Source organism: Agelaius phoeniceus, chromosome 23 (genome assembly GCF_051311805.1).
Source record: "Agelaius phoeniceus isolate bAgePho1 chromosome 23, bAgePho1.hap1, whole genome shotgun sequence".
Taxonomy (NCBI): Eukaryota; Metazoa; Chordata; class Aves; order Passeriformes; family Icteridae; genus Agelaius; species Agelaius phoeniceus.
In genome coordinates this window covers 8,264,913-8,290,727 of record NC_135287.1, presented here as the reverse complement: position 1 = coordinate 8,290,727, position 25,815 = coordinate 8,264,913, and the positions used below count along the sequence as shown (strand labels likewise).

The window sequence follows — 25,815 nt, the reverse complement described above, 5'->3', positions numbered from 1 at the left end:
CTTTACATTGTCTAACATCACTGGCTGCTGTACGTGATGTAGAAGTTTCACGCCTCCCTTTCAGCAACACATCTGTGATACTTATGAAAACAAAAACTAGCTGCTACAGGACAACAGCCATAACCTCAACCAAAATCCACTATAAATAATGCATTAGTAACGGAACATACACACTGTTGAAAAATCAAGAAAAATTATAACCAATAATTTTATTGTGTGCATCTACATATGACACATTGTTGATGAAGTCACTGAAGAACCTGCAAAGCAAGAAGTCCCCAGTCAGAAATCGAGGTAAAAGCAGGCTAGCACAAAGTAAACAGTCTGACAGTTTTATCCCAGCAGGAACACTTGGCCATGGTGCCATGTGGGAGCAGGGAGGACAAGTGCCCATTTGCCCTACAGCCCACAGAGAGGGGAACAAATGATGCTTTCCCCATCCAATGAGCACAGGGACAAAATCAGAAATTTCCTTATAATTTAATTCTGGAAAGCTGCTGTTTCCAGTAATGTTCCCCCAGGAAGTTGCTTAGGATGTGAGCAAAATACTCTCTGGAAGAACAGCCCACAACAGGCATGTGGAAGCTGCCCATTACACATTGCACAGCTGTGCATTAGCTCCTGACAGCACAGCTCAGCTCCCAACTCACCTCCCTACGCATCCTCCCCTGCAGCAGGCGCGTCTCCACCTTTCGTGTTTCGGGTGTAAATCACCTGGGCTCGGTGCTTGGACACCAGTTTGATCAACCCTATGGAAAAACAAAATTACATCAGTATGCATGTACTGATGGATGCCAGGGATGCTGAGGTCCCTCCTAGAGAGGCAGGGCATTGTACAAGAGGAAATAATAGGGGGTAGCAGCTTATGCAAGTCTTTTGTTGCCATCTGGCTGCAGTTACATCACAGCCCATCCTTTTGGCAACATTTTTCTTAGTACAGCAATGCCTGTATGTAACAAACTGCTGCTCCATACTTTGGAGCATTTCTGAAATGCAAGTTAAGGCAGTGGCTCTCCAAAAACAATTTACGCATGGGGCAGTTTAGATGCTGCAGGAAAGCTGCTGGGCAAGCAAGGAAAACCAAACAGTCAATTCAAGCAGCTTTCTGTTTTTTTTTTTTTTATTTCCGAGTGCTCACCTTTGCTGAGGAGCTCCTGGAGGGCAGCCCGAGCCAGGGAGCCTCGAATCTTCAGCCTTTCTGAGACAACTGCAGGTGTGATGAGCTTGTAGTTGGGCACTTCTTTGCACAGTTTGTCATAAGTGGCCTTGTCAAACAGGACAAGGTTGTTCAACTTGTCTCTCACTTTCCCCTTGGACCACTTCTACTTGAAAAGAGAGAAAAAACAACATCCCCCCTAAGCAATCTTGTAAGCAAGAACAAAAGATGGAACTAAACTATGATCCAAGAACCGCACCATCGAACGTTTCCGTATCACATCCCAAACTAAAGACCTAGTGAGATGCACAAAATTGCCTCCGTAAATGAACGTGCTACGGCTATTACCTGTAGTATCTAAAAATAAGAGGACCAAAGCCCCCTGTTACTCAGGTTTAACACTATCATGTACAACTTGCTGGCAGACGAAGAGCTGGCTCTTGTAACAACAGGATGCCGGCCCCGCCTGCCCCCGCTCTGGGGCCCGGCCGCGCCACACGCGCCAGGCCCGGGATCCCGCGTGTGGGACCCCGCGTGCCCTCCGGCCCCCACCTTCTTCTTGGCTTTGCCGCCGGACTTGTTGACCGGGTCCTTATCCTTCTTGGCGGACTTGCCCGCGTCCTTCTTCTTCTTGTCGTCTTTGGGCGGCTGCGAGGGGGTGAGAAGGATGGGGGGTGAGCGGCGAGGCGAGGGGTCGCCCCCCCGGGCACCTCGCAGGGCTTCCCGCCGCGCTCACGGAGCCGCCAGCGCCTCTCGGGCGGCCCGGCTCGGCCCGCCGCCCGCCCCCCGGCCCGGGCCCGCTCACCATGATGCGGCCGCAGCTGCTCCGCAAGATGTCGGCGAAAAAGGAAGGGCCCGGCGTGGGGCGGGGGCGGGCCCGGGGGCCGGCCCGGGGCCGCTGCGTCACTGCCGGGGCGGGCCCGGGGCCGCTGCGTCACTGCCGGGGCGGTGCTGCCTCTACCGGGCGGGCGCCGGGGCTCGGCGCCATGGCGATCTTCAGCGTCTACGTGGTCAACAAGGCCGGCGGCCTCATCTACCAGCTAGACCACTACGCGCCCCGCTCCGACACCGAGAAGACGTTCAGCTTCCCGCTCGATCTCGTCCTGCGTCCTCACGACGAGCGCGTCGTCGTTGCCTTTGGGCAGCGGGACGGCATCCGCGGTGCGGCGGGTGGGAAGGGCCGGGCTTATTGACGGACGGACTGACTGACTGTCCGACTGACGCCGCCGCGCTGTCCCCGCAGTGGGTCACGCCGTGCTCGCCATCAACGGCGCCGAGGTGAACGGTCGCTTCACGGCGGACGGGAAGGACGTGCTGGAGTTCCTGAGCAACCCCGCCAACTACCCGGTGTCCATCCGCTTCGGCCGCCATCGGCTCTCCTCCAACGAGAAGCTGATGCTGGCCTCCATGTTCCACTCGTGAGTCGGGGGGCCGTGACGGGGGGCGCGGGCAGGGCGGTGAGGGGCGCTGAGGGCCTGTCCCCGCAGGCTGTTCGCCATCGGCTCGCAGCTGTCACCCGAGGTTGGGAGCTCCGGGATCGAGATGCTGGAGACCGACACCTTCAAGCTGCACTGCTTCCAGACACTGACAGGTACCGGGGGGCCCTAGGCACCGGCACTGCTCTGCTTGTCAGGGCTGTCTGTGCTTGGCCTTCCTCATGCTCCTGGCGTTATGGCTCCAGGGATCAAATTCATGGTTCTTGCTGACCCAAGGCAGACAGGGATAGATGCTCTTCTCCGCAAAATCTATGAGATTTACTCAGACTTCGCTCTGAAGAATCCTTTCTACTCCCTGGAGATGCCAATAAGGTAAGGAAAAGCCATTTTTAGTAACCTGGCTGCAGCCCCTCATTGCTTTCTGCCTGTACAGTAGCAAATGCACTCTTAAGTAGCAAAACTGGCTGAGGGAAGGGGAAGGAAGCTGCGGCACACTACTGCAGAGAGAGGATGCAGCCCTGAGCTCTTTCCAGTGCTGGCTCTGCTGGGGCAATGGGAGGTGCTCTTCCTTGGCACAAGCCCTGCCGTCCTACCATATATTCAGGCCTATATAAGAAGCTTTAACTCACTTCCATAGGCAGAAGTCATCCCTTTTGCTTTTCTGACCATTTCAGGTGCGAGTTGTTTGATCAGAACTTGAAGCTTGCTCTGGAGGTGGCAGAGAAGGCTGGACCCTTTGGACCCGGATCATAGAGAAAGCCTTGAAGCCTTGCCTGTTGCAGAGATTCATTCGTCTGAAGAGCGGGGCCTCTCTCTTCCCTGGCTGGTCTCTCACAAAGCTCCCCTCTCCACAGCAGAGACTGCACATCCCCAAAACATGCTTCAGTATCTCCCAAAATACCAGTTGATCCCCTTTGTTGCAAAACTTACCTTAAAGAGATTCCTTAGCACTGTTTACATTGGGCCACAGGGCCTTATTTTGCTGTTGCAGCTCTGCTGCACTTGGCTGAAGGAGAAGGTGCAGGTCTGTGGCTTTCCCACAGTCAGTGCTTTTCTTTCCTGTCATAAATGTACATAGGTATTTTTCCTGTATAGCTCGAACTTACAGTCTTGCAGAGGGTTTCTGTATAGAAGTAACACGTGTTTACTAATGAGACCAATGCCTGTTTGCTTTCTGTTGGTGGGGACATTGGCGTATCATGAGGATACGTGGATTTGGGTGGTTTTGCTTGCACCACTCTCCATAAGACAACCAGGGCCCTTGTGACACTGCTCCATTTTTATTTCAGATATAGAAGAAGATCACGTAATTAAGTACAAAATGTAATTCACTTCCATTTACTTAATTAAGGCTAACTAACTACTCTTGCAAGCGAGGTACTCAGCAAAGTACCCGCATGCAGGTTCTTTACAAGTTGAATGTGCCTCTTTCAGGATCCTAAGACAGTAAATCCTTTTGGGGAAAAACAAGAATATTCAACAAATTCCTGATTAAATACCTGAGTGTACTTACTGCAGGGTGCTGGGCCTGACTGCTAAAGCTGTCAGTGATGGCTCTGCTAAGGCTGACTCAGAGCCCCTGCCTGCAGCCATGAGAGACACAGCTCTTGACCAAAACTTTCCCAGTCTTCACTCCTTGTACTGAAAAAATACAAGGCGATGCTAGAAATGTGGGTTATTAAGAAACCCAGCTGCAGCAATCGTGGGTTGGTGGTGGCTGCTGTTGCAATTCCTGCTGCTGGGATAGTTTTGCTGGCTGATTTGCAGAGCACTGGCTACGATCTGCCTTGGCAGCAGCTGCCTGCCTTGCCAATCATTAACACTGCACACAGCATGCACCAGGTGGGATCAGTTCACTTAGAAGGAGCTGCTCCAGACACCACGAATTCCCTGGAAACGTGCCTGTTCCTAAATGCTGCAGAGAGCCCTGCCACAGCTTGTCTGCTCCCTCACTCCTGGAACTAACCCCACGTGGGGCTGCAGCCTTGCTGCTGTCAGAGGCTGGGCTGCAGTCCTCACCCTCCCCTGATGTGCACTGCCACGTGGCTGAGCACACACAGAGCTCGTGCTCAGGTGACCTGGGACAGCTGTGCCTAGGGCAGCTGGATGGGATGGACACAGGCAGCAAGGCTGGGTTCAGGGCCCTGAGCAGCGAAGCTGAACTGATTAATGTCTCAGTTAATGGCTGAGACAAACAATAATGACAGAACTAGAGGTAAGTGCACCTGAAGCCAGTCATTTCAGACCACTTCTAGTGGGGAAGCTTGGGCTGCAGAGCCTGCTTGCTTCACTAACAGTGCTGTGAGGAAGAGGTACAGTAAAATCATTGCAAATGTAAACTAGGTGAATTATCACATCTTGAGGGAAAAAGTGATCAGTAGCAAGAACCTTGTGCCCTCTGGCACCTGACACTGGATGAGAAGTTGAGACATTTTTATCTAGGTTGCAGCAATAGGTAAACTCACTCCTAGGCCAGTCAAACAAAAATGAGCATCATTCACGTCAGCGTGGGAACATCCTTTCCACCAAGCAGCTCATCCTCAGTCAGCTTTCCTGGGAATCCGGCCCATCTTGGTGCGGATGTTTCGCAGGAGGAAGAAAGCCACTGTGCTAGCCATGCAGGTGACCTCAGCTACCCAGAAGGCTGTGGCCCAGCTGTAGTGCTTGGCAATTGTACTGAACGGCAGTCCAGCCAGGAAACCCCCAACTGTAACGAAAAACAAACAAAGTCAACAACACTTGGGTGCTCCCATGTTATCTATCAACACCTGCTTTTGCATATTTAACAGTTCCTTAGGCCTGGTTTGAACTTAAAGCCCAACACAAAACCTGTCCGGCAAAGCAGGAAAGCATCCCTGAGGCTTCCAGCTCCATTATCTCTCTCCTTAGGTGCCGTCCCCCATGACCAGCAGCAGCTTGGCACCTGGGGCTAGACCATGCTTCATCAAGAATGTGCATGGGTTTTGTTTGTTTTTGGGGAAATGGGTGTTACTTACCATTGGCCATGAGGGCCACGATGGCATGGGAGGTGCCACACAGGTTGGCAGGGGCACTTTCATTGGCTATGACACCAAACAGGGCAATCGGCCCATACGAGGAGAATCCAAACACAGCTCCCAGAGTCAGAATCCACAGCTGTCAAAATCACAAACAGGATCTGTAAATCTCTCCACCATCAGTTAGCAACTGTTGATAATTCTGATTCTATACTCAGTACCAGGGAGTTTTGACATTTTCAGGCTGACACCAGCTCCCCAGCCTGCAGCCAGGAGAGCTCAAGCCTGTAGAGTCCCCACATCCATAAAGCCCAGCTGCATCTCCACCACTCCATCTTACTGGCCAATGCAAGCTCTCCTCCCTCCCACAATTCTGCCCCCACACCACAGCCTGTGCTGATTTGCAAGAAACAGAACATTGAACAGAAGAGGGCAATGAGCCCACGAAACCACAGGAAAGAACTGTGAATCAGGTTGCTTTCATAAACAAGCCTGGAGCTACCAACTGAAAGCTTTTCTCAGTTTAGATGCATGGGACTGATCATAGCATGTTTATTTGTGAGACACCTCTTTCTGATGGCCTCAGTGTTACCAAACCGAGAAACCAAAAAAAAAAACCCAAAAAACCCAAAAAACTCACCACAAAAAAAAACCAACAATCTGAACTTCAGTGGTAGTTTCTGCTCTAAGAAACCTATCTGCCCCCAAACTGTCAGTCTCTTGTTTGCACAACAAAGGGTAAGTAACACCTCCACGTTACAGCATGCTTTTAGAATTGCAAACACCGTTTCAAAAAGCCCAGGAGGAAGTTAAGTGCCATCTTATTTTCCAGATGTGAAACAGAAAGGAGTTAGGAAAACACTTGCCAGAAACTGAATAAGAATGTATCTGCCAGAGCAGAATCATTCTTTCAGATCTTACCCGCAAGACCCCTTAGCTGGCTATCTTTTACCTGATGAGTAGAGGTCCTCAGAACTTTCTTTATAAAACTTAAAAGTTACATAGTTAGACTTTTTAAAGTCAGTTAGTGTACTCAAATTATTATAAGAAAAAATGTTTCTTTTACCAAACTTACAGTAATCTCTTCTCAATGCCCTGGTTTTAAGTTCTGAAGTGCTAACCAACCTCTCAGGATAGGAGTAAGGCAGACCAGGGAAAGAAGAAAAAGGCAGAGGGAGAAAAAATGCAAGCAGAAACCTCATGTTCTTTTAGGCCTGTAAGATCAGCTAGAGGTTGCAAGGCTACAGTCCAGAAGTGGTTTTCCTGAAGAAGAAGAAAAAAATGAAAGGAGAAAAGAAGTTTTATTTATTTAGCAATCATAAGGGCAGATGCAAGTCAGGTCTCATGCAAAGTCTGGAAGGCAGACTGCCTGCAACAACAGGAGAGCAGGAGCACCCCAAGCCAGGCCAAGCCAGCGCTTCTCCAGAGTGCAACGAAAAAGAAACCCTTGGGAATGGGGAAGAAAACAATCCTGGTTCCTGTCATCAAACCTCCCCCTCCCAGGGCTACCCCTATGGATGGCAGCTGCTCACCTTGGGAGAGTCGCCCGTGACTGTGATGCGGAAGAGGAACATGGACACGCACATCCCAGCCATCATGGACAGCAGGAGCCCGTGCCGGGGGTTCCCGTAGCTGGACAGCCCCACCTGGGACACAAGCAAGGAAGGAAAGCGGACAGTCAGAAACTGCAGGGACTTCCTTTTACACCTGTAGCGACCACACCATCCACAGCCCCGTCAGAAACACGGATGCACATCAACAGCACATCTGTTGGCACACCTTGCTAATGGTTTAAGGGCTGCACACAGTCAAACTGTGCTAAACAAAAGCTCTTAGTGATAAACCATACTTCAGTTATCAACCCCTTCCACCCTGAATCTGGCTCCAGATCCCAACACTGGATTTTAATGTGGGGTTTTTTTTTCAGCCAGAAGACAATTATCAGCAAACAGCCCTTCCACACAAAAATCTGGAGACCACAGTAAAGCAAACAAATTAAACAGATTAAACACCTCAAATCTGACAGGCATATTGCAACCCCTAACATCAGCAGACCTATTTCCTAGCACCTTCTGGAGTATTTGGCAGCTGTGCCCATGCACATGGCAGAACTGAGTATGGGCTGGTTTCTCAGCTGTGCTCACAGGGACAGCACCCTGCCTGAGTGCCTTAGTGAAGCAGCTCAGACTGCCACTGTGTTCCCTGCCCAGCATGCCCAAGGGTGCACATCACTTACTTTTGCTACTGCTCTATCAGAAAGGTATCCAGCAGCAATGCTTCCCACCAGGCCCCCAATCTCCAAGGCACTCATGTAGGAACTGCCTAGAACACAGAGGAAGCAAAGAACAGCCCATCAGATTTGGTGCTGTGGGCTCCAGAGCAGTCCCACTGCTGCAAGCTCACAGAGCACGTGAGCAGCTCTGCTGGACACAACCATCTGGCTCACCCCTGTTCAGGAATGTCTGTCTGCCAGTCCCAGGAACGCCCTGGCATGGGGCGCTTGGTGCATGCTCTAACTCCATCACTGAGTCATTGAGTGCCCAAAACCTGTGTGTAGCTAAGCAAGGGCCTCTACCCAGGCAAACTCTGGCAACACTTCCCAGATTGCAGCCCCAGAGCTTAATAATGCAGTTTTGCATCTCACCTACAAGCATGGACTGTCCCCTCTCCTGGATCAGGAAGAGCTGTCCCCAATCAGTACAGCACGTTTTCACTCCAAAAACGACCAGGTAGCCTGTTGAGAGCACCCAGAGGTAGGGAGAGAGCAGCAGCTCTGTCAAGGTGCTGTTGTCACTGGAGGAACCTGTAGGAAAGTCGGGAGGAGTGTTACCACAGCCCAAACCACACCAACCAGCAGCCCAGCAGATGGTTCTGCAGGCAGGAGCAAGGCATAAAAGCATCCCCACACAGAGAGGTATTCACAGCTGCTGAATGGTGGTGAATGGCTCTACCTCCCCCTTGTTCTGGTGATTTCAGAATCTCTTCTGTCATTTTATCCCACATTCATTAAAGATTTGAAAAGTATAATCAAAACACTACTCCCAGTAATTTTCTATATTGCAGTTGCCAGTAAACCCCTCACAAAGGTTTTTGGAAAATTACCTCTAGATTCTTTGGGAGTGTTTTTTAGCTATGCCTGTGAAAGGCACTGCACAGACCCAAACAAAGATGCTTTCAGATGCTACCTTGATTTTTGCATCAGTCTCCCAAGAACACCAACAAACTTGCTCTCCCCAGAAAATGCTCCGGGGAAACATTCTTTTCTTTTGCAAAGAGGTCCAGTCTGGCAGCACAGGCAGTATGGGACAGCATGGAACATGGGCTGAGTTTCCACTGGCCTTTAAAATCCTACTGAAAACCTGTGTTGCAATTCTCATCTACATGTTCTGCTTCCAGAGAAGCGCCACACTCAGTGGTCTGAACAAACATTTACTAACTAGATGTCCTGGGCTGGGACAGAAACACTGAGCAGAGTCCACCAGGGGTCAAGAGAGCCCAAGGTGGGGTGAGGGGAGAGCTGCCTGTCCGCTGCCAAAGCGGAGGAGCAGAGGTCAGGCCCAAGGAAGCATTCCCCGCTGCTGTAGCTTTTCTCTCTCCACCACCTCACCAAAACTGCACTCGCTGGCTGAGCACACAAGGCTCCAAGGAAATAGGGATGCTGGTAGCGGGAAGACATGACTTTTATGGGGAGAGCCAGCCCTGAGTACCTCAGCAGCACACAGGTGTCTGCTGGCAGGCTAAGGAGCAAGACTAACAGAGGGCGAACAGCAGGATTTCCCCTGCTCTGCCACAGTGACAGGAATCCCTACACCAGCCCCTTCCCACAAGATCACAGTGGGCCTTCATTTATACAATTTGTACCTTCAGTTACCAGAATAAAGCAGCCAAAACCAACCCATTACCACACGCCTGCCAAAATGTGACTTCAGAAGCTGGGGAGGATGGGGGTGTTGGTATGCTGAGAGTGACACATCTGTACCAGAACACAGACAGAAGGCACTGCATCTTCTGCTGCAGCTGCCTGCTTGCATGGAAGCCACATGCTCACCTTTCTTCCCTTTCTTTGCTCCTTGCTCAATGTTGGGCAGCCCAACATCTGCCGGCTCGTTTTTAATCAGGACAAGGCAAACAAAAGAGACAACCATGCAGGTGAAGCCAGAGAAGGACAAAGTCTTGCGCCAATCGTAGTTCATAGACACAAGAGCAGCAAGAATGGGGCCTAAGCCTCCAGCCAAGTTCATGCTTGTAGACAGGATTGCCCACCAAGTCCCAAACTGGGAAGGCTCAAACCACTGTGCAACAAGAAAAACAGCATGAGGTGTAAGAGAGTGACAGCACACTTGAAAACCCTCCCTTGAAGCCCATGATGTGGGGCAGGGGCAATTCAGACACAGAACTCCAAAAGCAGGTAGAGGGAACACCCACACCTCGCTACTTTAGTCATGCACGGAACTCCAAATGTTACTCAAGTGTCAGCCCAAAGAGCTTGACAGGTGTCCACACTGTGAGCCAGCTCAAAGTTATTTCCATTTACAGAACATGAAACTGAGACGTGGGGCAGGAGAGGCAAGTTTAAGAGCACATGGTTTTGTGTACTCACTTGCTAGGAACAGCGTCCTCCTGGAGAGGTCTGCTGGCTCAGGAACTTGGATGGATACACAGAGAGTCACAGGGTAACTTTAGGACTCTGTTGCATTAAGTATCAGACGTGATGGGCTCTGTACTGCAACGAGCACCCAGAGCCAGAACCACTTGGGTGGTTCTTGTCAGCAGGAAAACGTCTGAGATCTACATTCATGAACATCTTCAGAAAACACCACAGCTGATATTTCTATTATTTGGGCCCTTCTTTTCTGTGCATTCAATTGTCCTGCACAGCCCTCTCCTCATCAGTTAGGGGAGGCTAGGTGTCTCACAGAAGGGCAACAAAGTTGTTTATTTCTTCCCCACCCTGCCACACGAGTACTTGCAGTACATTCAGTCCTGGATCTTACGTTTTCCGTGAGGATCAGCATAAAGCTAACCAAACTCCTTCTGTCCTTGGGAGAAATCAATCTGGTCCTTTCAGATTGTCACAAATCCCAAGTACACACAGCTTAGAGACTCTTCTCACACTATTCCTCCATCTTATCCAGTTTACTACCCGAACCACCCGTGATTTGGAATTCCCAAGTTGCCCAAGGGTGCAGATGGAACTGTGCTTGCTGCCGTCTGACCCGCAGCAAACCCTGACTTGCAGCAGCAGAGTGAAGCAGTCCTGCGTGTCCACACCTAAAATACTTAATTTCAAAAAAGTCTGCCTCAACGGGGCAGAACTCTGCTACCAGGAGATGTTACCAAACGGAGCTACGCTCAAGGCACATAGCGGCAAGGGCTACGGAGTGAATCTTTGCTAGGATAAGCAGAACCCCGTGCACAGAAACTTGTTCCACAGGCAGCAGAACGCAGATAGTGCTCTGGCCCTCCTTGGCTGGAAGGGAGTGAGAAAAGCTGCAAGTCCCTGTGCATTCTGGGCAAGCGAGGTCTGCACAGCCCTGATGCCAGGGGCAGGTCAGGAGAGCAGGGGAAAGTTCCCCACGGTTCTCAGCACCCACCTTGCGCAGGATCTTGCCGCAGGGCGGCCAGCCCAACCCCTGGGCCAGGCCGTTGAGGAACCAGAGCCCGGCGAAGGCCATGACGGTGGAGCTCCAGGAGAAGACCACGTTGACCAAGCCCACCATGAGGAGGCCGGAGGAGAAGAGCCAGCGGGCGCTCATCTGGTCCGAGAGGACGCCGCTGATGAACTTGCTGATGGCGTAGGCTGCCGACTGGCTGCTGGTGATGAGACCTGCGGCGGGCAGAGCCCAGGGGCGCCTCAGCCCGCGGAACGGCCACCCCGGGCCGGCGGGGCCAAGGGGCCCGGACCCTCACTCACCCAGGTCGTCCTTCCCCAGCGGCACCTCGGCCATGACGGCGGGCATGACGAACGAGAAGGTTTTGCGGTTGAAGTAATAGAGCGTGTAGCCCACGAACATGGCCGCGAAGATCGCAGCCCGGTACCGCCCGTACCCGCCGGCCGCCATCGCTCCCGCGGCGCCGCACCGGCCCGGAGCGCCCCTCACGGACGGACGGACGGACGGGCGGACGGGCGGGCGGACACGGCCCCGCCGCCCCGCCCTGGCCCGCGGAAGTCCCGCCCCGCTCCGGCCCGCCCCGCTCCCGGCACGCCCCGCACCGCTCCGCACAGCCCCTCAGGACGTGTCGCTTTTATTTTTGGCTGAAGAGCCAGAATGGAGAACAATGTCAGATGCACATTCGCAGCCATCGGACCCCGCTCGCGTGTGCGGCAGCAGCAGGGACGGTCTGAGGAGGCAGGAGGTCACGGCCAGGGACAGGGACAGTCACACGATTAAGTCGGTGCAAGTGCACAAAATACCGAGGAAGGAAGGCAGTTGCCATCAGACTTTTCAGGTTTGGTTGTTTGAGCCGTATCGCTGTCCTTGTTACTGACTACAGGATGTGCCAACACGGCCCATCTTTCCCTCTACTCTGCATTCAGTGTTGCCTTTTCTGAACTTTAAAAACTATGAACAGAATCTTTTTGTCAAGTCTCACATCATGGTTCTTGGACTCTGCTAGAGAGCACACAGTTTTAACAAACAGCCTATTGAAAACAGACACAGCCATATCTCAAAGCACAGATCATCTGCCTTCCCAATTTTGTTCCACCTTACCATGAATCCAAGTATTAATACACCTCCCACCAGCTGAAATCACACATTTGCTCTAAGTCAGAGTCTCATATGCAAAGACAACAGCACTTCAGGTCTACATCCTTCTGCAATCATCTTCACAAGAGGTGGGGCACAGAGCTTATGTTCCAGGTTACTTCCTACACCTTAAGATGTTTCTGTACTGCTTTCTCCCCACAGGAAAGTCACTTTGGTGACTTCTGTACTGAAACAAAGACAATTCTTGGTGGGCAGACCGCCCCACATAATAGAAGAAAAACAAAAACCAATTCACTAAGTTAGTAGAGGCAAAATCCGCAGAAAGAACAAAAAAATAAATTTACATCTCTATCCCATTGTGTTGTCATTGTGTTCCATTTACATCATGACTAACCAGGTCCATAAGAAAAACAAGAAAGTAACTATGAAATAAATAGATGCTGACACTCGTAGGATTTCAGGGTGTTACAATTCATCATTTTTCCTGCTTTCTCCTCCAGCTTCTGCCTTCTCTTTTTTGGACCCTGTGTAATGAAGCAAACTCAGTTTCACACTGCAGTCCTTTACACAGCATGCAAAGCAGTACTGAGAGTCTCTGACATTTGCAAAATTTGCCACAAAACTTGCAGTCCACGGTACAGAGGTTTTGGGGGTTGATCCTCAGCTCCATGGAGCTGAAGCCATGAACCCCCTGGCCCTGTTCACAGTGCTGCCCTGGCAGCAGGAGAGGCACAGTAGCTCTGAGTAGAGCCTGTCTCACAGCCATGGGACTGGCTGCAAACTGCAGGGACAGGGGCACAAAGCAGCACTGCTGCATAAGAATTCCACTCTGAATTAACAATGGATGAGCAGTCAGGGGTTCTACCATCGTATTACCTCTTACAGCTAAAAATCTGCAAAGGACCCCCCAGACACCTTGCACTTGCAGCTCCCAAGTTCCAGATTGTTAGCAAAACATTCACCCACCCAAATCTGATGCAGGCTTATCATCTATTGCTGCTTTCTCAGCTGTAGGAGGTTCCTTGGCTGGATCAATATCCTCTGGTTTGTCTATGTTTAAAGCAGAAAGAAACAGAAGTCAAAGGAGAACACACAGGAAACAAGGTGCAAAGAGATGAGGTGAGTAAAGGTGAGGTTAAAGCAGCCAGCTGTGGTGCCTCAGCAGGACTGACACAGCTCACTCTCACAGCAGATCACTCTACAGCTCTCAAGAGAAGCACCACAAAATTGTCCGTATTCCCCTCTGAGTGCCAAGCTTTATGTCCTCAGAAGCCCTGGAGACTGACTGGTTGCACAGGCAGATGACCTTTGGAGCTGTGACTGTGAGCAGGATCCCTTGAGAGCAACCAGAGGAATCAGCAGGAATGCTGACAAACAGCACCCAGATTTAAAAGGACCAGGGCACTTGAGACCTGAGGATCTTAGAAAGTTAAAAAAACTAAGTCCTAATGCCCCAAGAGATTTTTTTTCCCCCTGGGGTCCATCTAGGCCACAAAACTTTCTCATCAACAATTCATTCTACTCACTGATCTAGGACAGGACTTTGAGTATTCAGCTCAGTACACTGAAGTGCAATGTAATCAATGGCTAATCTTGCCTAGAAGTCAACAAGCCAGCAAGGCAGGTACTGACTATCCTGGGAAATGTATAAATAATTTCTGTTTCTTCACAAAAAACCCATACAAATGGTGGAGGGTGAAGGTCACTGCAATACATAGATTTTCCCAGCTGTCTTTGAAAACTGAGAGCAAACTCACCTAATCTCACAGTTAACTACCATCCTCCCTTCTTTAATTCCCATTCAATCAAGAGAAACACCATGTATTACATGTGGTAATTATATAATAGGGAGTGACACACATGCTCCAAGCCTGCTACTTACCTTCTTGTTTCCCCTCCGTGGGAGGGATAGTATTCTGAGTCTCAGGGGCTGCTGTAGTATTCTTGCCTGAATCGGTTTTTGTGGCATTCTTCTCCCTTTTGGGTTTGGGTTTTGCAAACTTGGCTTTATTCAGGAGATACTGCACTTCCCTGTCCAGGGCTGCTATCTTGAGCTCTATATCTTTAGAGAGCAGCACAGGTTTCTCAGTGGGAGTAAGCTTGTTCTGTTCAGCCAGTGTCTCATTTTTCCAGATCTGTGGGACGTGAGGGAAGAGGTGCTTTTGGAATGCTTCTGGGTTCCAGGAACTGCTGTATATCACATTATCTCAACACTGCCCCAGGCTATTCTGCTTTACTCAGGACAGCTCTCCTCTGTGCTACATTTCCACCAACCTCTCAGTTTACCCAGACACAGGAAAAAGAGAAACAAAACCCAGTGCCTGCCTTTAAAAAATGAGTGCAATCAGATCACTGGGCTCCACCCCAACCCTGGAGATGATTCCACATGCAACACAGGAACCACCATTCCCCCCAGACACAATGGGGTTAGGCTGGGCATTAGGAAACACTGAAACACACAAAAAGTTTGCTGGTGGCACAAAAACAAAATGTGCACATTCTACTCCATGGGCCTGAGTGAAAGTATAGGTCATAAGCCAAACTGCCACCCCACCCTCCTCCAGCATCACTCCATCCTTCAGTACCGTGGTTTCATTGATGGCTTTTTCCAGTGTACTCAGTTCCACTTCTGTGAATATCTGGTCAGACTCTGGAATCATTCGGGCTCCCCTTGTAGATATGAAAGCTTATTTTAGTTAAGCCAAGCAGACTGCACTTTGGCAACTCAGTGGTTACAGCTTCAGTAATACAAAAACATCACAACAACCATACTGGACCCTTCCTGCCCCCATTTTGGACAAGGGGCTGTTCACAGGTCCTGCAGAACAGGACACCAGGGAGCAGGGTTCTGCTCACCTTTTCTCAGGAACTGCCACTGACTTTGACATTCACTCTGCTCTCATTCTGATGGCAGCTCCTACATAACCAGTTGCATGACATTGCTTCCCCAAAGCCTGTCCTTACCTGAGAAAGATGGTGGAGTGATTGAGCAGACTTTCCAGAGCAGCAAGGCGTTCTGGCCACTTTCTCCGTTCCTCAACACGGAAGAAAAGGTTCCTACAAAGCTTTTTCAGCTCTGAAAGCTTGTCTTTCAGCTCCTGAAAATGGGGGAGAGGAGAAATGAGACAGTTAATTTGACCACTGTCTAACATTGGCTACTTCACAAGTTTTAACTTCATTTGTTTTTCACTCTATCAAATACACCATTTCAGTGTAGTAAAAAGAGCCACATGACAAAGCTTTCAGTCAACAGGTTCCTGCTGAAGCTCTTGTAGAAACATCAGTGGCTAGGACAATTTCTTATTTTGTTCTGTGCATAATGCTCTGAGGAAGCAAGAAACTCTCAAGAACCAGATTACAAAGGCTCCATCAGTTTCTGTGGTCACTTCCATGTCAGTGACAGCTGACTGGTGTCCTGACTGCACACAGTAGTACTGTTGTTGTTCTATTCCTAGAGTCCCATACTGTTGTTATCAGATCTCTAAAGTCCATACCTCCTTGGTGTGTTCTTACAGCTGCAGATCTTCACAGCACAGACGCTTTCTTCTGCATGTTGTCCTTTCTCAGTTCAGGGCTCCTTCAAGGCTCTCCCTGACTGGCTAACCCGCCCCCTTTTATCCCAGTTCTCTTCATTGGCCACAGCTGCAGCCCAATTAAGGACATCGCAGCTGCAGCCCATCAGGGACAGCCGGGACCTCCGGGGCAAAGCCTCTATACAGATATTCAAGTGCAATACATGCATTTTGCTAGGACTCAAAGGCCACCTCTGCTATATAATACCTTTGTTGCAGCTGCATAGCCCTCCTCCTCCATCCAACTGGAAGCCTCACTAAGCTTTTTGGAAATTTCTTCTCTCTGCTCCTCTGTTGAAACAAACTGATACTCCTCTTGGTAAAGCTTGTCCTAAAAAAACAGCAAGCACTGGTCAAACACCACTAAGCCTGGAACCATTAAACAAGAGCACTCGTGATTGGGCTGGGGCGCTGCCGGCACCCTCCCAAATCTGAGCTCAGCTCCTAGCATTGCCAGGAGCACAATTTAACAACACCAGGTATAGACACACCCACATTCCATGATGGTAACACTGCAACAGTCATTATTTCACATACACTTCACACTAATTGCTTCTTCTGCACAACAGTTCCTGAGAAGTTGTAGCTTCTTTACACTCTGGGGGCAATTGTTCAATGTGTTAGACATGCTGACGGGAAGCTTCATTTTGTATTGAGGAAAAACATGGGCCTGGGAAGCCTAATAGCATTAGGAAAAGTGACTGAAAGACAAAACCTGGGCTCTTCATATCAGCTTCCCCCAGCTCAAACAACTCCCCTGCACTCAGATCAGCCAAAAGCTGTGCAAAACACTTCTACTGCTCTCCTGGAATTCTCATTTCATTATATCCCTCTCTTACCTGGGTCTCAAAGATGAAAGACTCCAAGCTGTTGGCTGATTTTTCTCTTTCCTGTTTCTCTAGATCTCTGATCGTCAACTCTTGGAGTCTAACATGCAAAGAAAACAAAAATCAAAAGTTAGCAAATGCCCTTGGTTGAGCAGCACATCACACACACCAGCTTCTGAAGTCAGCAGTGCCCTGTGTGAGCCATCACCATCCCAAAGCAGTTCCCTTCCTTCACCTAGAGTTCTAACTTAGCAGAGCCATTTCAAACCTACTTTTTCATCGAGCTCTTCAGTTCATCTTCCTCCAGGTCAGGCACATCATTTACATCCAGCTCCATGGTGATCTCATGGACAAGCTTCTGCTTCTTGGGTGCTTTGATTTTCTCTTCCTCTGATTTGGTAGCTGTGCTGTCACTGGAACTTTTGGACGGTTCTTCCTCTTTTGCAGTTTCTCTGTTTTCTTGGGCACCCTGTAACACAAAGTACGTTCTCAAGCAAGAGAACAGATTTTCAGATTCTGCAATTTTTTTCAAAGGCAGGGCACTTCAGAGAAGGATAATTGCACTGAGGAAATGCCATTTCTTGCGTACTAAACCCACGCCATTCCTTCAATCTGATGCTCACCTGAGGCTCTAATTTCTCGCCTTCTTCCTTTCTCTCTGACTCTACTTTTGGAGAGGCAGTTTCCTCTTGATCTGAAGACTGCTGTTTCTCTTGTCCATGCTCTTCATCAGCATCTACAGTATGGCTTTTCTGGTCTTGTTTCTCCCCCTGCTCTTCTTTACCTGTTTCTGCTAGGCTCTCTTCCTCTTCCTGGTCATCACAAACAAGTAAAGGGAAAAGAAAACCTATGTTTTAAATGCAGAAATTCTATGCAATGTTTCACAGAACAGGTAATTCTACAGAACTGCCAGAGCAAGACAAAAGGGCTTCCTTCCAGTAGCAGTCACCCTGGGGCTCACCTGAACTGAGTCTGTCAGGTTCTCTCCAGTCTCTGGTGTAGGGCCACCACCCCCAAACAGGCTTGAGATAGTGTTTCCAAGTTCTGATGATGGGAGACAGAAAATTCAGAATGTTACATATCCAGAGGAGGAAAGTCATCTTCAGCTCTCAGTCCTTCTCCTCACAACTGCAACGATCACCAGGGCTCCCTTGGTGCTGCAGGTGAGCTTCACACACTCCAGACTCACACTTCTGCAACCTCCCTCCGTGTCCTTGCGCGCACAGACAGCCACACACACAGTCAGACTGTGTAACTTCCACACCCCAAAGAAACACAATGCTTGTAGTTATCTCAGCCACTACAGGTAACAAAACAGTCAGTATGAATATCAAAGTTCCACATTTACTTGTCAGTGTTGACTCCTCCTCCAGCTTTTCTTCCACCAAGGTCTCAAATACCGATTCCACCTTGGAAATAGAAACTCAGGATTAGTTTTAAGCAGGGACCAGAGAGAGGGATAAAACTGAAAAATACATCAGCTGACAACCATCCCAATGGTGGTGCTTACCCGGTCAAGACTCAGTACACCGCTCTCATCCATGTTGAAGTGTGCTTTGATGCCTTTGGATTCATAGTCCGAGTGCTTCTTGAAACTGTCCCCAACTCCCTTGAGCCTCACAGTAGTGAGATTGAGAGAACCAAAAACTCTGATGACACAGAGACAAAAGCAGAGAGACAACTCAGGATAATAGTACTGCAGAACAGCCAACCCCTGCTCTCACTCAGGCTGGTGGCGATGGGCAACTGCAAAAAGCAGGAACTGGCAGGGCTAAAGGACACGCAGCTCAGAGAACAGATGTGCCAGTGCCAGTCCAACACACTGGCAATACGTTTCCAGCCAGGCAGGTTGCACTGCCACAGAGCTGCTGGCCTGGGGGCTGGGCTCAACTCACCGCAGGTCATCCTGGCTCAGGAATGTCAGATCTCCGTAGTTGACATAGAACTCAAAGTCATCTGTGTAGCGGTTAAAAGTGATCACTTTGCGCTGGGGATAGGGCGCCATGCGCTGGAACAAAATCCTCTTGTTATGCTTTAAACTCCTGGATTTATCATCCTCCTCAACTTCACGAGTAAACTCCACCTGCACCACAAACAGAAATTAAGATTCAGCAACTGAAAACTGTGGCATCTTACATCAGCAGTGTTCAGCTGCTCAGCCTCAAGGCTGGGGGCATGCAAATATTCCTCAACTGGTGTTTGCATATGCCTAGCTCCTTGGATACTGCATTTCTATTATAAAGAAGACCTCCTTCTGCTTTCATTATTAGATTGGCAGAAATCTCTCCAGAGCTTCCATACTCAAAGGAAGCCATGAGGTTCCAACCTGGATTGCTTCTCCCATCACAGCCCCATCATACCTTGCAAAAGAGAAGGAAAACCAAAGGTTACCTGGATAGGAAACACAGCAGCATCCCGAACAATGAAGGGCTTCACCTTAAAGGCTTTGCTTAGAGCAGCTGCCTGGTAGACTGCACCCATAGCAGCAGCCTCATCAGCATTGATATTCTTGCCCAGCTCTTCTCTACGAAGCAAAAAGCAACACACATGACGTTTGCAGCCTCTACATAAAGAGCAGCTTGTCAATGGGAGACAGACTAGAAGGGGGCCTCACATACTCACTTGCCCACAGCTTTCAGCAAAACCTCCTGCACTTTGGGGACCCGTGTGGCACCTCCAACTAGAATCACCTGGTCAATTCCATCCTAGGGATTGGAAACAGTCACCTTGTCTTAAGAAAGCAATTTTGGAAAGCTAAGTCCAGGACTTCCTTATGCTCCTGCCCCAGTCACCACGTGCTGACATGGTGCTCTAAGAACACCCACACTAGACCCTGCTGTCCCCGTGCAGGCCAGCACCCAAAAGATCTCAGACAGACATCAGCTGTGCCAACAACCAGGCACCTGGGGTCAGGTCTGTGCAACAGTGACAACCTCACTGCGGCTTCAAGCCACCTGAAACGTGGGGCTTGATTCAAAATTACACAAACTAGCTCAATGCCACAGGAGACAGTGACACCAAGAGCTGGCTGGATCTGAACAGACAGAAATCCAGCCTTTAAAAGGTAACTCAGTGTCTTGCATTGAACATCAGAGCCCAAAGCTGCTCAAGAGTTGTAGCATCCTACAAAGTGAGCATTTAACCCACAGTCACTCTCTCCAAAGGACTGCCTCAGGTTTGGCTCAACTGCAGCCCACAACAGAGCTCCCTTTAGGGAGTGTGCAAAGGAGAAGCCCAAACACCCATAATTCTGTATCCAGACTCATTCAGTTAAAACTTCAGGAGTGAGACCAGAACCAGCATCCAAAACAAAAAGAGAAAACATCATTATTTCAAATGGAGGAGTAAAGCGTTTTAAGATTAAGAAGCCTCTCCTCCAAGTCCCTAATTTCTGGTGGATAGTGCAGGGCAAGTGTGACACACTCCTGCTTAACACTGCAGCAGGCAAACTCTCTGTAGCACCAGCATCACTGTCACCATAGCAGGCATCTACCTCCGAACAGTCCTGCTACCACAACCACTGATGCCTCAATCATGATGTGGCAGTAGCTCCACACACACTACCTTCAGGTTTGGTAATGCATTTTCTTAAACCCACCATGTTCATCTCTGCACTACTCAGAGCCTGCTGCACGGGTCCTGGGACACGCTTGAACAAGTCAGAGCACAAATCCTCAAATTCTTGTCTTGAGACTTTGGCTTTGAAGTCTATGTCATCCAGTAGTCCCTCGATCTGTCCAAAAAAAAAAAAAACAGTCAGAATGAAATTAATTGTGGAGCTTATTCTACGCAAAATCTTTGTCCAGTGTGCAAAAAGTTCTGGCTTTCGTAACACACAACAGACCTGACCACACTCATCTGAACCCTACCATTGCTAAGGTGATGAGAGGATGGAACATGGGTGTAACAGACAGCTTCTCTCAGTGAAAGTTTATTTAACATACTTGACACGAATAACTCTTCTTCAATCCACTCAATCACCGGTGCTACCAAGCGGGCACAAGCTGAGAGGGACCACCGGGAGCGATGCTCCTCAGCAGAGCTGCGCTGCAGAGGGACAGCGTTCCCTTACACCAGTCCTCAACCCACCCCACACTCAGCCCAAAAAGTGCAGGAACCCCCAGGAGAAGGTCAGACCTGTGCCATGTGGTCGGCATTGGCACTCAGCACAGTTTTCAGGCGGTTGGCCTCCTTCAGCAGCTTGGCCATGGCCCGAGGATTCTTCCGGACATCTTTGGAAGGGTGCTGCTCATTAAAGAGCTTTGCCAAGTAGTCCCGGAGACGAAGCTCCATCTCTAAACCTCCAAGAGTACGGTCAAACCTGAAGAAAAGAATGAACAGAGGTGTAAAAACCGAAACCAAATTGAAACACAAACAAATTCCATGTATTATTTCACAAATATGCAGAGCAGCAAGTGGTCAAAAATAGGTGCAGTATTATCAGCTGTGATGACTGTGAAACAACAAAGGTTGTCCCCAAAATAACACGTTATAATGAAAGAAAGATGGAAATAAGAGATTCACCACCACAGCCTTTCAACAGCAAATTTCATTATATTTTAGGTAAATGCCTTATTACCGAGCATGTAAAACAGCCAAGAAGCCAATGGACAACTGTATCAGGTCCCAGGTATCTTGAAAACAGCAATATAAATGCTTTGGAATTAAAATTGCTGGGCTGGGTATGCACAGCACCCTTCTCCTTATCTGGCAATGCATTAAGTCCACTGCATTTTCATTTCTCTCTAGAAGCATACTCCTCTTTTTCCAACTGATACACTTAAAAGATTACATGCAATGGAATAGGTTTACATGCTTTGAGGCTAACAAAGGAAAGCTTAAAGCAAACTAAGTATGCTGGTTCCCTCCTAGGCTCCTGGAAGTTCTCAGCTACCTTCTGCAAAAGACAGCAATACCAAAATTATTCCCAACTGAAGCCTTCTTGCTCCAAATGTTTCCCCCTCAGCCATCCAAATTACTGTATTGAAGCCTCACTGCAAAATTCTACATGATGAAGATTGTGAAACAAATGGTTTCTTTTCTGAGACCCGTGGGATTTGTGCACTCGTGTAGAATTCTTACCCAATGCCTTGGATCTGCAATTGAGGGTGGGTTCCCGAGTCCTTAGTTTTCACTGTCTGATAAGTAACAATAGTACAAACAGTGCTTCCTGCTCCCATGTCGTAAAACATGATATTCTGAAAAGAAAAGTTGGGACAGTGAAGCAGAAACACCTGGACATCCCCCCACAAATAAGTAAAGAACCTTTCAGTATGATACAGGCCGCAACTACCTACTCCCTGGACTACTTTATACCATTTTTGACTGAACACGGGTGATGTTCAGGGTCGTGTTTGACAGAAGGAGACAAGAAAACTTCTAATCTATTTCACAGTCCAAAACCCAAAGTTTTGCTCTTTCTTCAGCCTCAGCTAAATCAAGTACTTCTGAGTCAGTGTTGCAATACTTCAAGTAATTGCTGCTGTTATTTTCCCCAGCTGATGGGCAAGGAACAGGTTTACAAAATGGGAACTCCCTAGACCTGCCCTCACTCCAGCAGCTTTCAGGCTTCACCATACATGCAGGCAGCGTTTAATCTCTTTGTCTTGTTGACAAACACATGAAAACAGAGGAGACTGCTTGATCAGCACGGTCTACTTCAAGTTCTTTGGATTTCCTCTACAGGACTTTCTCCCCTGCATGCAGGCAACTTGGCAGGACTCTCCACATCCCTCAAATGCACCTACCTGTGCCGTGGCATTGATGTCTTTCCTCCTAAAAACCCCATAGTTCAGTGCTACAGCCGTGTTGTCATTGATCAGCTGCAGCACCTTGAGGTCAGCCATGCGGGCGGCGTGCAGAACTGCTCTCCTCTCGGCTTGGTTGAAGTAGGCAGGAACTGTGATCACTGCATCTTTGATGGGCTGCTCTGAAACAGTTGCAGGGAACTCTGCATCAGTGTAGCCACATGCAAAGACTTGTTGAGATGGAGTGACGGCAGCAAACCCAGAGGACCCGAGGTGAAGACCCACAAAGAATGCAACCCTGCAGCAGTAGCCAGAATGCCTAGGGATGAATCTCTGTATCCTGCTGAAACCAAGCAGACCTAGCATATTCACACAAAGCCACAAGTCTACTGACCACGCTTTTATGTGTCAGGATACTCTCAAATGCTCTGGGTAGCCTTCCATTCCAACAAATACTATCTTCATGGAGGCTTACACTGCCACTGGATCATATTCACTCTCCAATAAAAAGTCTTTGGACTGGCTGGAGTGTCACTGACCACATGACAAAACCTCCTAGTAATTTATCCACTTTTCATTACTATGGTATTTCATTGGCAACACAGCATGAAACACGCACGACAGCGTCCTCTCTGTTAGCTAGTCTCACAGCAAAGGGCCATTTTTGCTCTTTTAGTTCAGCTCCAACAGCAAGTTTCCATCCAGAAAAGCTACAGCACAGCCTTCACAGAGCCATTTCCACCCTCCCCAGCAGCCACATTCCATGTGCCTCCAACTCTGATCACACACATGATAAAGAAAACACTTTGCTTTTCTCCAGAGACTGCCTGTAAGGTTCCTTCGTTGCAAGGCTAGCTGGTAAATAGAAACAGAGATCCAAGATCCCAAACTTGCATCATATTAGAAACAAATGATAACTGGATAGCATCTAGGTCTTGCTTACAGCCTACAGCTGGAGAGAACCAATATCCTGTTTCCAAAAACCTTGGGTTTCTGAATGCTTTTGGTCTCTCCTCAAATCCTATAGTGCACGAACTCATACACACATAGACAAGAAAAAGCTAAACCCTTCCAACCTGCAAATTCCTCAGCCAGACCACGTGAATAGTTCAGGACCATCCCCAGCATCTCCTCAGGAGAATACCATATCGTTCTGCAATGGGAAAGAAAACGATGGCATCAACAGCAAGCTGCAGAAGCCTGGTAGCTGACATCCATCCCACAAAGAACCTAAAAGCAGCCACTCACGGGGACAACTTGAAGATAACAGTCTGTCTGGTCTCATCCTTCACCAGCTCGTGCTCCGGGAAGCGGGACTGGTACAGCACCACGTGGGGATTATCGATCCGCTTACCCAGCAGATCCTGGAAGTATCGGAACGCCACCTTGGGCGTCCTTATGGACTGCAGGAAAAAACAGATCACCCACTTGCATCCCTTCAGTTACACTGCCACCAAACCAATCCCTCCCAGATTACATGGGGAACAACTCCTGCTGTGGGAGTAGGAGCACACAGCCCCTGCACAGAGCCAGTAACACAGGGAGATGGGGCGTGCAGGACAACAATAAAACACTGTCTCAGATATTTGTGACAACATGGGATACACGTATTCTGCAAACAAATGGAACTCTTACCATCCCCAGCGCACCATCACCAAAGAGACGCTCATTCTCCTTCAAGGAAACAGCCACAGGTGTTTTCCTTCGTGACTCCCTGAGAACAGAGAGGGAGGAATAAACCAGTGGAAAAGGTGAACATTCCAGTCTCCAGTGAAGACAGATGTTCTTCCTGTTCCAGAAGGACTAAGGGAAGGTGTTTGGAGAGGGGGGCCAGCTCTGCTCAGCTGAGGGGCTACTAGACAAGCCCCCACCACCACCACTTCAGTGCTTTGATAAGACTATTTTTGCTTTCCTCCACCCAAATGCAAGGCAAGACAGCTCCCTTATTCTATCTAGCACTGCTGAATTTCAGGGAGGTGGATGAGAAATATCCTTGTTATCTCCAGACTCCCAGAAACTGAAGATGTTCCTAATCATATGTCCTCTCTCACCTGCACATTCTTCACTCAGTGGCTTGAGGATGGGCTGCAGCAGCAGCTGAATGCAAGAGATTTACCTGTGTTACAAGTGCGGGCTTTGAACAGCTACAGCAAAACAAACCTGGCTCTGGGCTCCCTTAGGGGAACTAAGTATCAGAGGACTGGGTGCCCTTTTGGGTTGGTACCACAACGTGTTCTTAACCACACGGGCTTTCGGCACCTGCTGGAAAGGTACCCAAAGCGCACCCGAACACCTTAAAGGTGAGTTAATAAAGTGCCCTGGAGGATGCCCCGTAGCCCCCACCCGGACCGAGACCGAGTCACAAGTCTGCGTGGGAGAATGGGAGCCTTCCTCCGGCAAGAGAGGAACAGGGACGGCCTGTCCCGGCCAGCCTCCCCCTCCCGGCGCTGGCGGGGGGCTGCAGGACAGGCCGGATCCCCCCAGGTCCCTCCCGCGGCCGCTCACTTGTTCAGGACGATCTCCATGGGCACTCCAGGCTTCACGATGGCGATCTTCATCGACTCGCTGCCCACGTCCACCGACATCACCGCCACCGGCTCTGGAGACAAACCCTCGGTGAGAACCTGCTCCCGGTGTGGGCGGCCGAGACAGGCAGGGGCCCGGACAGGGCGCTGGGGAGGCACCCACGCACCGGCCGCTCCTCCCCGCCGGCCCCACACCGTCGGCGTCGCGGCCCAGGCACGGAGCGTCCGGGGAGCCGCCGCCTCCCCGCACCGTCCCGCACGTACCTGCGGCGGGCAGGAAGCTGAAGAGAAGCAGCCAGGGCAGCGCCCGGCCAGGAAACCGCGCCATGCTCTGAGGGCACCGCTCGGCTGGACTCGGCTCGGCTGCGCTCGGCTCGGCCCGGCGCGCGGAGCAGCCCCGCCGCGGCGGCCCCGCCGTCTGGCCCCGCCCCCGCCGGCACGCGGCACGCGCCCATTGGCGCGGCTGCCAGGGCCGGCCCCGCGCGCCAATCGCACAGCGCGCGCACGGCCATTGGGCCACGTCAGGGGAAGCCGGAAGCAGTCACGCACGGGAGCCGCTGCCCCATTGGCCGAGAGCACGGGGTGCGGGGCCGCGGGGGCCGCCTGAGCGGCGCGCGTGCTGACACCGCGCGTGCGCTTGCGCGCGCCTCACGGCAGCCGAGCCACGTGCGATCCGCCTACACCGCGCGCGCCCCCCGGCGGCCGAGAGGCGCCTCGCGGGCAGGCCGCCGCCGAGCCACGCCTCCTCGTGAACCACGCCCCCGGGCCCCGCCCCGGGCCCGCCCCCGCTCGGCTCGGGCTGGGCACGGCTCGCGTGGACCCAGCCGGGCCCGGTGAGGCCCCAGA

General features: G+C 50.2%; 4 protein-coding genes across 5 annotated transcripts; 1 reads left to right on the top strand and 3 right to left on the bottom strand.

Moving 5' to 3' along the window:
* Positions 1-176: 176 nt before the first annotated feature.
* RPS25 (ribosomal protein S25) lies at positions 177-2,107 on the bottom strand. The gene is made up of 5 exons (XM_054647500.2): positions 1,962-2,107; positions 1,709-1,804; positions 1,139-1,322; positions 651-749; positions 177-260 (listed from the first exon to the last, which is right to left on the bottom strand). Exons 1-4 carry the CDS (start codon positions 1,962-1,964, stop codon positions 655-657), a joined length of 378 nt encoding a protein of 125 aa, XP_054503475.1. The 5' UTR covers positions 1,965-2,107; the 3' UTR covers positions 177-260; positions 651-654.
* A 35-nt stretch (positions 2,108-2,142) lies between these two features.
* TRAPPC4 (trafficking protein particle complex subunit 4) lies at positions 2,143-3,748 on the top strand. Its single transcript, XM_054647499.2, has 5 exons — positions 2,143-2,317; positions 2,400-2,574; positions 2,644-2,747; positions 2,838-2,964; positions 3,267-3,748. Exons 1-5 carry the CDS (start codon positions 2,143-2,145, stop codon positions 3,343-3,345), a joined length of 660 nt encoding a protein of 219 aa, XP_054503474.1. The 3' UTR covers positions 3,346-3,748.
* Positions 3,749-3,851: 103 nt separating this feature from the next.
* On the bottom strand, positions 3,852-11,758 carry SLC37A4 (solute carrier family 37 member 4). 2 transcript variants are annotated; one of them, XM_054647495.2, is made up of 9 exons: positions 11,503-11,757; positions 11,183-11,415; positions 9,637-9,880; positions 8,233-8,391; positions 7,825-7,910; positions 7,121-7,234; positions 6,786-6,851; positions 5,589-5,727; positions 3,852-5,299 (listed from the first exon to the last, which is right to left on the bottom strand). In XM_054647495.2, exons 1-9 carry the CDS (start codon positions 11,648-11,650, stop codon positions 5,133-5,135), a joined length of 1,356 nt encoding a protein of 451 aa, XP_054503470.2. In that variant the 5' UTR covers positions 11,651-11,757; the 3' UTR covers positions 3,852-5,132. The 2 variants fall into 2 exon arrangements, with proteins under 2 accessions (XP_054503470.2, XP_054503471.2); XM_054647496.2 differs by lacking the exon at positions 6,786-6,851 and having other exon boundaries at positions 11,503-11,758.
* Positions 11,759-12,612: 854 nt separating this feature from the next.
* Positions 12,613-25,398, bottom strand: HYOU1 (hypoxia up-regulated 1). Its single transcript, XM_054647491.2, has 24 exons — positions 25,234-25,398; positions 24,950-25,043; positions 24,080-24,158; positions 23,693-23,847; positions 23,521-23,597; positions 22,445-22,626; positions 21,780-21,895; positions 20,835-21,018; positions 20,296-20,430; positions 19,320-19,402; positions 19,089-19,221; positions 18,593-18,780; positions 18,208-18,346; positions 18,046-18,106; positions 17,659-17,741; positions 17,321-17,509; positions 16,970-17,166; positions 16,710-16,797; positions 16,079-16,201; positions 15,263-15,396; positions 14,884-14,968; positions 14,181-14,433; positions 13,265-13,348; positions 12,613-12,822 (listed from the first exon to the last, which is right to left on the bottom strand). Exons 1-24 carry the CDS (start codon positions 25,295-25,297, stop codon positions 12,764-12,766), a joined length of 2,985 nt encoding a protein of 994 aa, XP_054503466.1. The 5' UTR covers positions 25,298-25,398; the 3' UTR covers positions 12,613-12,763.
* Between the last annotated feature and the right edge of the window lie 417 nt (positions 25,399-25,815).

What these genes read in the sequence shown, in the direction of transcription:
- RPS25 (XM_054647500.2), bottom strand. An exon ending in GCGGCAAAGCCAAGAAGAAG is followed by an intron (nt 1,323 to 1,708) that starts GTGGGGGCCGGA and finishes CTTTTCAAGTAG; the next exon opens with AAGTGGTCCAAGGGGAAAGT. An exon ending in CCAGGAGCTCCTCAGCAAAG is followed by an intron (nt 750 to 1,138) that starts GTGAGCACTCGG and finishes GTTTTTCCATAG; the next exon opens with GGTTGATCAAACTGGTGTCC.
- TRAPPC4 (XM_054647499.2), top strand. Translation starts at nt 2,143, where the DNA reads ATGGCGATCTTCAGCGTCTACGTGGTCAACAAGGCCGGCGGCCTCATC. An exon ending in GCAGCGGGACGGCATCCGCG is followed by an intron (nt 2,318 to 2,399) that starts GTGCGGCGGGTG and finishes CTGTCCCCGCAG; the next exon opens with TGGGTCACGCCGTGCTCGCC. An exon ending in CTGGCCTCCATGTTCCACTC is followed by an intron (nt 2,575 to 2,643) that starts GTGAGTCGGGGG and finishes CTGTCCCCGCAG; the next exon opens with GCTGTTCGCCATCGGCTCGC.
- SLC37A4 (XM_054647495.2), bottom strand. Translation starts at nt 11,650, where the DNA reads ATGGCGGCCGGCGGGTACGGGCGGTACCGGGCTGCGATCTTCGCGGCC. An exon ending in GCGGCAAGATCCTGCGCAAG is followed by an intron (nt 9,881 to 11,182) that starts GTGGGTGCTGAG and finishes CTTGTTGCACAG; the next exon opens with TGGTTTGAGCCTTCCCAGTT. An exon ending in CTGATAGAGCAGTAGCAAAA is followed by an intron (nt 7,235 to 7,824) that starts GTAAGTGATGTG and finishes CTTGTGTCCCAG; the next exon opens with GTGGGGCTGTCCAGCTACGG.
- HYOU1 (XM_054647491.2), bottom strand. Translation starts at nt 25,297, where the DNA reads ATGGCGCGGTTTCCTGGCCGGGCGCTGCCCTGGCTGCTTCTCTTCAGC. An exon ending in ATGGAGATCGTCCTGAACAA is followed by an intron (nt 24,159 to 24,949) that starts GTGAGCGGCCGC and finishes CTCTGTTCTCAG; the next exon opens with GGAGTCACGAAGGAAAACAC. An exon ending in GTTATCTTCAAGTTGTCCCC is followed by an intron (nt 23,598 to 23,692) that starts GTGAGTGGCTGC and finishes TTCCCATTGCAG; the next exon opens with AACGATATGGTATTCTCCTG.